Genomic DNA, 14,335 nt, shown 5'->3' with positions numbered 1-14,335 from the left:
TACCCCTTTAGAAGTAATGAGATACCGTTACTCGTTACTTGTTCTTAAAAGGAACTAAATACGTTGCCCGTTACTTTTTTTAGAAAAAGAAACCAAATACGTAACTCGTTACCGAAAATAGTAACTAGGTAGAAGTAACTCGTTCCTTATAACGCGTTCCGTACATGTCTGGCGCAGAGCGCAGACCCGCCAGCTTACAGAGCGAGCCACGGTAATAAAATGTCATTAAGACAGCGGCGGACTATCGCTGGGCGCGCGCCCGCGTTCGAGCAGAATGACGTGCGATTGCCCTTCTGCTGCGCGCGTTCCACCCAGAAGGCGCTGAAGCAGGAGATTCGTCTGCGCCATGACCATCATCATCGGCGGTGCAAGCAGCAGCAGGAACAGCAAAAGCGCGAAAGTCAGCCAATCAGCCAGCGGCAGTTGCACGAACGCCGCTAGACCCACGTGAGACGCCAGCGCCCGCGTGCGCTCTCTTTCTTCTCGCGCAGTGGCACGCCGTTTCTCCTTTTTCTTTCGCGTGAGCTTCGAAGCCCTCGCTTCGAAGATGATGCGTAGTGGCCGATGCCCAGACGCGACCATGGACGCCAGCAGCACGCCGGAACTCATGAGGCAGCGGGCGTTCTGGACGAGGGACAAAGAGGACCGACTTATTGGCCTGTACAGCCAATTCAGCCTGCTGTGGGACTGCCGGCACAAACACTACTACAAGAGGGACAGGCGCGACCACGCCATGCACGCCATCGCCGAAGCCTTGAACAACGAGTTTGACGGTGAGCCCATGAGCACGCTTTATGCTATTCACGTTACTGTGAACACTGTCGTTTTCTTGCGTTAGCGTCTGCCCGCTGTGGCTACGTTGTGCCTTGATGCTCCCACCACGGCCGCTTGTTTCCATCGAGCAGACGCGCTCCTGCGCTGACGTGAGCACGCTGTGGCGACGCTTCTGCGGCGACGCTCGCACGCTATAGCATGAGCTCGTAGCCCTTGGAACGCGCTGTGACTTACTCGTTTAGCGGAAGATCGGAGAACTCGGTGCTTCTTGCAGAACCAAGCTGTGAAACAAAGAACATTGTTGTGTATTTAATTGTGTACAATACGGAAATCGCTCGCGGCACTTAAATCGACTGAAAGACTTTGAATGCGCAAGCACTATCGCTTTCCCTGGCGATACCAATATTGGGCTTCCTCGATTTACCAGTCCTGGATGGTCCGCGGCCAGTGCGAGGAATGCCTTCGGACCACAGGTCTCATAAAAATACATGAGAAAATCGAGTGCCGGATCACTTCCTGGGCAGGAGGCCTATTTACGCGTTCTGGTTCCATGAAGCCCACCGTAACGCAGATTAGTTGCTTCTCAGTACGGAGTTACCAACGATCTGCTGTTTGGTTTGGAGAGAGAGAGAGAGAGAGAGAGAGAGAGAGAGAGAGAGAGAGAGAGAGAGAGAAAGAGAGAGAGAGAGAGAGAAAGGCAAAGCGCGGCAGTGCCAGATGGCGCGAGGGTGGGAAAGAGGGATGGTGAGAAGTGGGTGAAGCGAAGAAAGAGGTGCAAACACGACGACGCCGTAGTTTTCTGAACCACGCGCTGCGCCCGCGCGCTCAGCAGCCGAAAAGCAAACGATCCTTTCGCGCTGTTGCGCTCTTCGCGTCGACACACGGTCGGCGGAGTTCGATGCTACGTGTTACATAGAGGCTGGGGTCGACGAAAATGACGCGGTGCATCACTCAATGGCTACACCTGCGAGAAGTTCCGAGTCAGACTTTGCTGAATGACCACTTAGCTGTAATGACCACCTTAGCTGGAATGACCACTCAGCGGCGTTGAATCGGGCATGAAAGATTTAGCGTACACAACCCATAGAAGTGTTTAGGTTTCCAGTGATGATTTATTAGATTACGGCGAAAGGCGTGCGCTACAAGCGAACAGTATTTTTTTTTTTTTTGATGACGCCGCGTGGCTTGTGGCCATTCGACGTAGACGACGCCGCATATTTTCCGCTTATGAGCCATATAAGGAGCCTCAATCCTGAAAGACCCGCTGTGCACAAGCCACACGTGGTCTGCACGACCCTTCGGTGCGTTCTCGCAAACCACTGGATTTCAACTTAGTTATGCTGGCCGGTGATGCCGTGAGTGTGTGTTTATCAAAATCCTTGGGTACGCGCGTCGTCAAAGTTATGCATCGTGAGCGCACCGTGATTGGGCGTTTCTTCAGGCGGAACTGAATAGAGTTGTAATTGCCCAATGGCTTTACCAGATTAGCCTTAAGAGCCCGGTATTGATTTATTGATAGAATAATTAATTAATTAATGGACTGATCGATCGATCGATTGATCGAACGTCATTTTCAGGGGTAGTATAAAATTTTGATGCCAAAGTATGGTGTAACAGGGGCCTTTTGTTAAACACCTCCTTACGATCCGATGTATCCCTATGGAGCGCTATTCACCTTATTGATTGATTGATTGATTGATTGATTGATTATTGATTGATTGATTGATTGATTGATTGATTGATTGATTGATTGATTGATTGATTGATTGATTGATTGATGAGACAGGATTACTAGCGCAACGGAATAGTTATGTAAAGGAAAGTGGCCAAGTGTTCCTTCTTGACATCCTGTGACGATAGTAAGCCTGTCTTGTTAGGCTCGATACAAATTAGCTTAACTTTCTGCCTTAAAACTGGGCGTGCAACATTGGATGCAGATTTACAGTCGGCCAAATATTTAACTAGCGTGTGCGAGCTGATTTTGCACTATTAAAACGCTCTTAGGAACGAACAGCATACATCAGACGATGGGCCTGTTTGCAAGTTGGTTTCCGACCTGTTTGCTACATGGCTTCCGTCATACGCCGCTGAAGCTTGAAAAGTCGTCGCTCCCGAACGCTAGGTAAACATTTGGCCGACTGTACAGTAACATCAGTGACATACACACGCGCACTTGCCAAGCTCGTATTCGGCTGTAAGATGCACTGGGCTGGCACCTTCCGGCAAAATTAGAGTATGCGGCTTCTGTGTGGGACCCCGGTCAAGAATCACTCATTGCAGAAATAGAGAAAGTCCAGAATCGTGCGTCGCAATTCATTCTTTCTAATTATCACCGCACTTCAAGCGTTACGGCCATGAAATTAAGCCTTTCTTTACCACTGCTCGACAATCAGAGGAAATTATTTGGGCTGTGTCTTTTTGATAAAATATATCACAAAAATCCCATTCTAAAACAACAGCTACTATCTTCTCCATCTTACATTTGGGCACGCATAGATCATCTGCAGAAAGTTAACGTCCCATCCTGCTATACAAAGCATTTTCGTGATTCGTTTATCCCCAGCACTTGCGTTAGTTGGAACCGCCTTCCTTCGTTTGTTGATGCGATAACAGATGAGACTGCGTTCCGATCTGCTGTAAGCAACCTGTTGTGGTGATTTCTTATCTTTACGTTGCTCGTTTCAGCTTGTGTTTGTGATGTGCTTTTGTTTTGTGATGCTGCCTTTGGTCCCTGAGGGTAACCAAATAAATAAATAAATAAATAAATAAATAAATAAATAAATAAATAAATAAATAAATAAATAAATAAATAAATAAATAAATAAATAAATAAATAAATAAATAAATAAATAAATAAATAAATAAATAAATAAATAAATAAATAAATAAATAAATAAATAAATAAATAAATAAATAAATAAATAAATAAATAAATAAATAAATAAATAAATAAATAAATAAATAAATAAATAAATAAATAAATAAATAAATAAATAAATAAATAAATAAATAAATAAATAAATAAATAAATAAATAAATAAATAAATAAATAAATAAATAAATAAATAAATAAATAAATAAATAAATAAATAAATAAATACGAAGGTCAGCAAGAGTAAAAGGTTGCGTTGAAGCTCACAGATGCGTACTTTTAAACACTTTTGCCTCCTTTTTTGCAAGTGTGAGAATAAAAGCGCTACCATGTTTGCAGTAAAAGCATTAACTGATTAAAACGGGACATTATTACATTTTTAGCTAACTTGGCTCCTGCGACTGGCAATCGCTGTTTTCATGCGAAGTTGCGGGTGCTTCGATTATGATTATTCTATTTCGTGCGGCTTGATAATCGCTCCAGATAAAGGGAGACACTAAAGATACTTAGAGGAAAATTATTCCAAGCTCTAGCACATAGCTTATCGCGCACGCACGCACGCACGCACGCACGCACGCACGCGCACACGTACACGCACACGCACACAGACAAACGCGCACACACATAGACAAACGCACGCACGCATGCTGCCGCACAGTACTGCGCTACGCCAGGGAAACAAAAAGCTTTGGTAGCCCAGGCGGCCTGCCGTGGACACCATGGCTCCCTCATTTTCTCCCCTTATCATCGTCTGTTCGCGCTATTAGCATTTAAAGTAATGAGTTGGCAAATCTCCAAATCTGTCTTTCGAGTGCACCGAGGACTGGTTATTAAACAAAAAAAAAAACTCTGTGCTAGCAACAAAAAAGCTTGTATTTTTACTCCGCGTTTTATATTCTGCAAACTTCGTCTTAATGTATTAGACTCACCCATCCTAACTGGTGATATGTTCGGAAGCACTACGTGCATATTCCACGGAAATGGTGTCATGGGAAAAGCACCTTGATCACTCACTTCAGAAACTCCAACATGCCAACGTCTGTTGCAACGCTGCTGCTTCGCTGTACCTCCAACTTTCTTCTGTCTGTTTCGCTCTGCGCTGAGTCATGGCGCACTCGAGTGGCAATAACCACTCGAGAAAACATGATAAAGACAATCGTTTCGCAAATTCAAGTCGTTTTTCTTAAAACTTACACCGTTTTTTTATAAATGGTTCATCCAGCCGGGGATGCCTATCTCGCAGTGACAAGTGCAGTGCGTCCCTGACGGGGTTAACGGAGAAGAAGACATTCGTACACTTTAAGTTCACCCTTTTATCAACTGAACAAAAACCTTATAAACACGATTTTGTTTATGAAATGGCTTGCGCACCGGCGCAGTTGATACCATTACAAGTCCGCCCATGGGATTTTGAATACAACTCATCGCGACTCAACTCCAAAATCACTGCGAGTCTGGTTTTTTTCCCATTTCATCGAGTCGACCCGGCCTGGTGCTTTGCTTCTCGTTATTTCTTTTTTTTTAATTCCCTGCATTCTTGCATGAAACGGCAAGTGCTCAGGAACCTCGTAAGATCCCCGAAGAAAAGTAAAATGTCGTATATAGCAACGCGATGGTTCCAAGATGTACACTGTGAAAATATTTTAAAGAAATAGAAATAGTTGTGGAATGTGGCCGCCCATAAATGCGAGGGGGATAGTTTCCATGGCCCTGCTACCTGGCACAGGGACGTGTTAAACTTGAAACGGCGCACGAAGCAAGCTTTTGCCATCGCTATGAGCTGTGCAAAAATACGTTGTGTTACACTGAGCAACTGCAGAATAATCACTCTTGACAGAACTGCGATGAGCGGAAAGTTGCACCTGCCAAAGAAGTAGTGCGCAGTTTCCTAAATTGACTGTTTATTACCGCGCTTGATTTTTCCTTTTCAGTGGAGTCCGTGAAGGCGAAGATAAAGAACATGCGCGACTACTTCATCAAGGAACTGCAGAAGGAACATGCCACCGCGCGGTCGCCGCCTTCGGAGCGTTACTTCTCGCGTTGGGAACACTTCAACGCCTGGCATTTCTTGCGCAGGGTGATCTACAGTGTCCCCGCCGCTCCGCACTACGTCAACGTGCCACAGGCCGTAAGACATTTCGAGCTAAGCGACGAGCGCTGTGCCCTGGAATGTTTGCATGCGTAATCTTGCCCCTGTTTTCTCGGGGCATGCAGTGCCCTTTTACACCTGCGCTCGACAGAAGCTACCTGTAGAACTCTGGTCAAAATCGAAACGGTGTCGCTGCAAGATTGGAACGAACTTGGCTCATAACTTGCTTCCGCCCCCCTGCCATGGTCGAGAGCGTATACTACCTGCGCATTTCACTGCGACGAACCTAACGACAACTACGAATGTACCTGCTTTTATGCAGACGAATGAGCATCGCAAGAAATGCCGGTGATGGCGCTGCTACTCTCTTTCCTCTCTTAGTTATGGAAATATTCGCGGCACACAGTAAGCGCAGGTACGCATTCTGGGAGCATACCAGTTTAAACCAATCTGCCGAGTCTTCTTAAAATCCATAGAAAGCCTGCATAAAGTAAACTTCAACGTCGTCCCAACTCTCAAAACGGCGAAAGTTAATAGGGCTTGCTACATAAACGGAGGCGTTACAGCGCCTCCGAGGCACCGCAGACATTGCCGAGAGCGTGGCAGGATTGCGTTTCATATTCAAATTTTCTGTGTTTAAAGCGCCGAAGATACATGTGGGCTATGAGACGCGCCGTACCACCTGGGGATCTTGAACGTGCTCAGAAATCTCGACGCATTGGGTCTTTTCGCTTTTTGTCTCCATCAGGAAAGCAGTGCACCGCGGTTGGGGTCGAACCCGCGACCTAGGGTTCAGCAGCATAACGCACTAGCCACTGAGCCGCCGTGGCGTGTAGGAGGGATTACGTGCCCTGTTCGATGGTAATACGCTAACTACGCGGCAGACGTGGAACTCCCGCCACAAACCAAGCAGGGCGCTTCTGTTCTTCAGGCGCAATTCCCGTCAAAGCCGCCGGGACGGCTGCTACGCTGTACGGTGACGGTCTAGTTGTATAGACGAACTGAAACGGCAGGTCGACTTTAAGCTCAAATGCTGATCGCGTCAAATAGCCGTCTGAAGGTAACAGCAGCGTCATCGACGCCGTCCTTGCTTGAGAGAGAGAGAGAGAGAGAGAGAGAGAGAGAGAGAGAGAGAGAGAGAGAGAGAGAGAGAGACATCTTTATTTGCCCTTATATTACAGCCTTCTTCGTTGCTGGGGGAAGGAGCTGCTATTACCAGCCGCCCCCAAGAACTGCTTCAATGTGTTGGAGGAGGGCCTCCCAGCGCTCCTCTTCCGTCAGTCGTAATTAAAAGGCGGTCAATTGTACCCATCGCGTGCTGCTTGAGCTCTGTTCAGAGCCAGAGTTAACCATTGCGAAGTGCACGGTCCACTGTAATCAAGCAATGAATTGCTAGTGTTACTCCTATAGCGCGGGGAAAATTTAGGGCAGGCGACTCGTTTCACTGACGCTGAACAAAGGGAAAATTTCTATGCAATATGCCGCAGCGCGGCGGGCTTAGCGAGGAGGGTACCGAGCTAACAGCTCAATTTCGAGGGTATAGATGCTTTCGGGATCACCTCTCTTGTCAATTTAGAAGGCTATTACTTACACCAAGCTGTGCACAGATACCCTCTCATAGTTCAATCGTGCCCGGTGTCCGTATAAAAAGAAAACACAGGCAATTTGTCTGCGACAAAGGCAATTTTCTCAGGAATTCTCTACGGCTCTCCATCTAATGTAGATATCTTATAAACATCGTCCGGCAATCGACCGCTAAGACCATAACCACGAGTTTCATTTACTTGTCATAGTTGCAGTGAGGCGTGACTGGTGAACCAATACAAATGTTACAAGTACACAAAGTTATTAGAAAGCGCGGGACGCAATTTATAAGGGCATCATTTGCAGAATAAAACCAAAACGGCAAGCTGCAATGCAATGCAATAAGCACAGTTAGCACAAATAAATGCGGAGAATTAGGTGTGACCAGTGAAACTAGCAGATATGCCCGATTTAAACAACATGTCAGAAATAGACACTGTCGGTAGTATGCGGAACGGGGTTCTATCTAATAGTGCGTGGTAAGGTGTATTGTAGTATATACGTTTTTGTCAACAAAAATTAGGACCGATTTTATATGAACTGTCGAAACGAGGTATGTGTAGAGATGAGATTGTCAGAATTGTTCATGCAGCGGAGGGATAACAGACAGCTGTCATTGTTATCGTCCAATTCCACCGAGTGTGTACAGGCGAATACCACATATGGCTTACTCATGAAAAAATTTGATTTGCCACTAAAACCACGGATGTTGCCCAAAAGCAAGTTCAGACGTCACTTCAGAGCTGACGTCGATGAGAGAAAAAGAAAAACTTTATTTCAAGCGGCCCTTGTCCGGGCCGCCGATAATAGGAAGCGGACCGGGAATGCGCGCTTTGCGCAGGCCTCGCCCGTGGACAATGCTCAGAGCGAGGGGGGAAGAGGATGCGGCGAAGATCCGGTGGAGGAGCTGCCCAGCTCTCCCAGGTGTATGGAATGTGGGGGGCTTAGAGGTGTGGATGAAGAAAGTGGGGCGATCTTCTAGCACGAGGACAAGTCCAGTAGGTGTGTTTCACGCCACTGGGAGCGGCTGAATCTGTCACGAACCGCTGTCGCCGAGCCATTAACGACCACTTCTGATGAGCGTAGGTTCCGACTGTGGAGGGTTACCTTGCTGCGGAGATCGCGGGGTCTCAAAGATTGTAATGGTGAAAAGTACTTACGGAGAAAAGTACTGGCTTCAAAGAATACAGCAATCGAGGAAATAAGAGCCCCCACGCCAAGTAAGAATTGTCAAAGACCATTTCAGAAACTGGAAAGTTGGAGAAGGAAGAGCACAAGAAGAAGCAAAGGGGTGGAATCACGAAGAAGACGAAAAATAAGACCAGGCCACTAGGAGGTGATGATGATGATGATGATGATGATGATGACGACGACCAGGAATTCAACAACGACTACTAACGTGACAGAATTCTAGGCCTACGAACTTTATCCCGCGAACTCAATTCAATCTTAACATTTTAATGCAGTGTTCAGTTTATGGTTGAGCAAAATATCGTCCACATGAATTAAAGGGGCCCTGAAAGGCGTTTTGAGCACACTAAATTGACTAGCGCAATCGTTAGATTGGGTCGCAAACATCATCTGTGCCAAGTATTACTCTTTTACGCGCAGCGGAAAGCTCACACTTTTGTTGCAAAGTTTGTCGCTTTTTTCTCGCCCTTTCCTTCGTGTTTTTGGACGCCGCCATCTTCACATGTCTACATCATCGATTCCCAGATGTTCGTCATGAGCTAGACATCCTGCTATTGGGCGGCTTTTCACGCACTTCCGGCAAAGAGATGAGTCGTCTGCTCAGCGTCGGCTCGCCGGCTGATCTGCCAGCGGAGTGCCGGAGTGCTTGGACATTTTACGACAAACGAAACAAGTGTAAACAAACGCTTAACCGTTTGTATTGAATGCAACAGGGCCATAACACGACATGAATATTCTCTTACTTGAGTACGTTCCACAAAGAAAGCGTTGAAGCCCCGTGGTACTTCTTTCTTGCAATCGCAGAGAACGCCCTGAGCCGAATGCCCGGGTTTGACGCATACATTTTATTCAACTTCCAAACGATCCAGAGATGCGTTTCGAACGAACACAACGTCACAACATGCGTTGCAAGTCCGAACCGCGATTGACAGACGATGGGTTGCCTCCTCCTGCCCCTCGTAAATTCGGCACTCACCTCGCGCGCGGTTTGCGGGGACGAACAGCAAGTCACTTAACTCTGGCGCACAAGCCGAGATGGCTTTTAGCCACGCACACTGCACATACCCCATGCGAGGTTGAGTCGTACGCCGCTTGAGAAAGATAATCCAGACCATGGGAAGCACTATCCACCCGCAGAAGCACAACGTCGCATTTCATGGCGAAACAAAGGCGTCCACAACACACACACCATCGCCTCCTGTAATGCCAAACGCATCTCGCACTTCCAAATAGGAGTGAGTAGTATGCCTGCAGTGCCCATATGCCGCGAGGTGGGGCCCCAAGCTGAACCGGGATCACGCAACCGTAACTGACTTCTAGAGCGGTTTGTGCCTTGTTGCCAGGGCAACCGATGTTTGATATTGTCAAAGAAATGGTGCTCGCTCCAGCACTAGAAAGCTCAGAGCCGCGGTGGAGCATGTTTTGCCAACGTTGCCGCTCTCCACCACGCGTCGCCCCAAGCTGAACTGGCGTTTTGTGCACGGGTTCTGTATCGGTTTAAAATGGGCCTCCTCGATTATCAGTCCCGGATCGTCCGCGGACTGCCCGAGACGCGATCCGGCGCTCGATTTTCCCATGTATTCCTATGGGACTTCCGGTCGGTACACAGTCCTCGGACTGTCCGCGGATCGTCCAGGACCGGTAAATCGAGGATGCCCAATGTCTTTTTCACATGCCGCCGGCAGGAATTACCACCGCCACAAAATAAGACCCGGCACCAGCGGGGCCACATCTGATACGGCGCTTTTTGGATAAACAGTGCGCTGTGCATCCAAGGGAGCGAGCGCAGGATCCTCCCCGTGCGGCTGCGAGTTCGCCGCCGATAACAAGTCGCGTGCCGCCGATAGCAAAGTTCTGCAGCAACGTACACCGCGAAAGGGCAAGGCCAGGCCGCCGCACACATGGGGCCAGATTTTTTGTTCGCTTTTCCAGCCTTGAGCGGAGTGCGAGATTCATGGTGTCAACAAAGCTTGCCCGTAGCAGACGGCTGTGTGAGCAGCGCAATAGCGGAAGTACGTCACCGCCGGGGAGCGCAGCATCATGGGAGGGAAGGCTCGCTCGCCGTCAACAGCGGAGAGTAAGTTGAAAGGAGGAGGAAACGCGGCGCGACGATAATGCGCGGTTTTTGATTTCCGATTTCTCAGCTAATACTCATCGCTTCAACAAAATTCTTGCGGAAGGAGATTGCTAATACATTGCTTTATTTGGTTACATGTACATTCACGCATCGGCGGAAGGTATTTCAGGACCCCTTTAACATCAGTCACTCGTGTGTTTCCTATCTGTAGTTGGTCTACTGTACCTTATGATGACAGCTTCGCTGTAAAGCTCAGATTTACTATTCCGAGAACAAACAGCTTTTCGAGTAGTGAGTAGCTGTACATTATAAAAACGCCAACACTTACATGGCCATGAATAGGTGACCCGCTGTACATACGCCGGCACCGGTGACACGAAAGCGCCGCTTCTGTGCTGTGTCCCCTAGCTGTACATACCTGTAAACGTACGGCTGTTGCTTTTATAAATATTTACGTGTCCTATGCGATATTGCTTTGAGGTCGCGACAAAAGCGCACGCATAACCTTGGGCCATCTGAAAAAGTTGCGAAACGCCTCCGTGCACCATAAAAGATCGAGCAAGCTTGAAAAACAGATGCAGAAGGATGTTTGATTTCTGGTCGTCGCTCGTACACAAGCAAGAAGAACAATATTTTGGCCAGGTGTACGGTATTTATTAACCTACCGCGAAAGTTGCAACTGAGATTAAATGAGCAGCCAGCTAGAACGTCCCTTTTAGTGTCCTTTGGTCGTCCGCTTTCTAGAGGAATAACTCTAAGTGACGTGCTAGGCCCTTGGTCGAACTCTATAAACGAGCATCTCGAGCGACAAAAGCTCTATTGTCTTTCCTGCGAAGCACAGGACTTGATCAGACTCTTTAAACAGGACTCTCTTAATGAGCGCGTCATCTTCATCACAGTCATTATCATCATCTGTTCATTGATTTCATTTTTTCATACATCTGGTGTAGCAAGCTAGGCCCTTGGCCAGGCTAACCTCACCAGTATCATTAAAGACTATTCTCTCTCTCTCTCTCTCTGAGATTAAATGAAGAAAACCGTAATACCAGCCACACTCGCTGGAAAACGAAGAGGCGCTTCTGCATGCAGCACTTTGGAAGGCTGCATGGGCTTTTCGTCCTTCTGTTCCCTTGCGCTTTACAAAATAAACAGCAGCCTACAATGTTTCATTCAAATCTCAAATATAAAAGAAAAGTTGAACTGCGCGCGGTGCATCTAAAACAAAAATTTGGTTTCTTGTCTTTGAGGTTAATTTAGGTGCACAATTACTTTTCCACAATGCGCACCATCCTTTGTACAACCTGTTAGGTGCTACCTAAAACGTTCGCCAACATGTTACTAATTTGTGCTATTTATATTTCAGCTTTCGTCGCGAGTTCGGATAAACCAGAAGCCAAACATGCCCACACTTTCTGGTCAGCGCGGGGCATTCCATCCTTCACTGACGTCAGAGGCCCACAGCAACAGCGTCCTGACGAGCGCCGCCGATGCCAGAGGACAAGACGGCGCGGACTATGGAAGTTGGGCCGAAAGTCTGGATCTGCCTTCCAAGGACACTTACAATGCACTGTTCTGTGGGCAACTCATCATAGCACTGCGCAAGATGCACAGAGTCCAGCGGGACTACGCCAAACTGCGGTTTATGCAGATTTTATTCGATGTTAAGTACAAGGCTTAACACTATAGTGCGCGGCTTTAGTCCCAAGCATCACCCGCGCGCACAGTTTCACGCGCCTCTATTATTTGCTGTGTGAGTGAGTCACGGCTCCCAGCGAGCACCTTAGTTTAATTTTTTTTTTGAAAAAGTGGAGAACACTTTCAATCCCGGCAATGAATGCCAAGATGCCCGCTTATCGAGTTACTAATTCTTGTGCTCACGAAGTATCTGCCAGTTTGACCTATGTATACTTTTTCGCAGGGAACGGAACAACTGTATGAATAAATCAAGCAATCCGATGAATAAATGGTTTCTATTGTTTTCTTTCAGCCTTTTTAAGTTCTCTTAGTTGTTTTTTTTAACTGATCCTGAGAAAATACATCTTTGTTTAGGACAATCCCAATCTGCAACTACTATATGACCACCAGAAAACACAAACGCTCGAACTGAGTGTTCTCAAGGAACCCCTATGAGCGGGCAAGAAAACTGAAGCATTTGGAAATCTCGATCCGTAACAATTATCGCGACACTAAGTTAAAATTCACGCATCAAAACTAGGCTCGCGCATTTCGCATCGTTGGAGTAACTAAATTATTCAAAAGAATTTCGAGCATTGCTCAAAAATATAATACCGACGGCAGCACGATGCAATTACTACATCTGCTTGCCGAAATAAGTTTATCGAAACCATTTTACGGATGTAACAGGCGCAGCCCAGTATTAGTGAATAATCATAGACTGACCTAAATCGTTACCTCCATTGAATTGTAAAACGAATAATGCGAGTTGAGGCTCCATCTTTATTTATTTAAATAAAATGTATCTATTGGGGATGGTTCTTCTCTACCTCTATTTCACTTGGAGGAATTATCATGGTTTGTATAATGCGGTAGGGATGTTTGCTGTTGCGTGTAAAGTGATTGTGAAATTTGTGTAACTCCCGTATCTTGAGACCATGTAAAGTCTACGTCACGCGGCTGGATACTGAGATATGGTTTTTAAATGCAGGTGACAATAGTAACGATCTCGAGATTGAAGATGCGGGAAAGAGCTAAATTTTGCTTCGTGCAGGATCTGTTCCATATTAAATATGTTAATTACGGAGTAGATATTGTACGAAGTTTTGCTTCGTACAGTATCTTCTCCGTAATAACTTAAAAGCCATTCAGTGCGAGGTCCTACGCCTTTTGAATACATTTTATTCAAGGCATATATGCAATCTGTAACCATATTTATACACAATTTCAATAAAGACATTCAACTTGGCTAATTCGCGGAGCTGCGGAAAGTGTTAATAGTTCTGCTTGTTCTCACAAAAAGCGCAACTAATTTATAGAAGACCAAACATTCTTGCCCAAAAGCTATCTAATAAATACGAGGCTAAATTACAGAGAAAGTAGCGCATACCCGAATAAATGGCTGCTTACCTCCCGGAGTCTCTAGCCACAGATTTTCGAGCTCTTTTTAAGGCAGGATATATCGCCAAAAAGTCCAGCTCCTGATTGTATATATTATTGAGCGATAAAGGAAAGGAACCAAAGGAAACGTGCCGCTGTGGACCAGGAAGTTTGGCAAATGAACAGCCGACTCACGCAATTCGCAAGCGTTTGGTTAAACCCAGTCGTCGCCACCAGGGTTTTTCAGCTAAGGACCCTCGAATGAATTATTCTCAGCCAGTTCTCTGTAAATAAATACTAAGCGCGTCAACATCGACCGTGGAAACCCGGTAAATCGAAATCGGCAAATCAAATTCACTCAGCGTGTATTTAAGGGACACGGAAGTGATTTGTACACGTCGCGAGATTACTAGCGCAAATTGTAGTCTGGCGTCTCTATAGGCCATGTTTCGACCACTGTCGCTGCGCTTACGCGACCTGGGTAAAAAAAAAAATCAATTCCAGATGTCTCCCCTCTGCATACTACTTGCCGATTGCCTATGACGTTTTGTATGTCGCCAAAACGCGATGACTTGGCTTGACTGCGCTACTGCACGGCTCGCCAACCCTCCAACCCTCCGACAGAATCAGTCGGCCAAGCATTTAGTCGGCCGGCCGCCGGCGGGTCGTCGCAATCCGCTCGCTCAGTTGAAAC

At 46.6% G+C, this 14,335-nt stretch overlaps 1 protein-coding gene across 1 annotated transcript; it reads left to right on the top strand.

Annotated features, from left to right (window-relative positions):
- Positions 1–471: 471 nt before the first annotated feature.
- Positions 472–13,154, top strand: LOC144163858 (uncharacterized). Its single transcript, XM_077694539.1, has 3 exons — positions 472–773; positions 5,578–5,774; positions 11,951–13,154. Exons 1-3 carry the CDS (start codon positions 548–550, stop codon positions 12,263–12,265), a joined length of 738 nt encoding a protein of 245 aa, XP_077550665.1. The 5' UTR covers positions 472–547; the 3' UTR covers positions 12,266–13,154.
- Positions 13,155–14,335: the final 1,181 nt, after the last annotated feature.

Source organism: Haemaphysalis longicornis, unplaced genomic scaffold, assembly GCF_048455015.1.
Source record: "Haemaphysalis longicornis isolate Haplotype H1 unplaced genomic scaffold, Haemaphysalis longicornis Haplotype H1 scaffold_1, whole genome shotgun sequence".
In the NCBI taxonomy this organism is placed as follows: domain Eukaryota; kingdom Metazoa; phylum Arthropoda; class Arachnida; order Ixodida; family Ixodidae; genus Haemaphysalis; species Haemaphysalis longicornis.
This window is presented reverse-complemented; position numbering and strand designations above follow the sequence as displayed.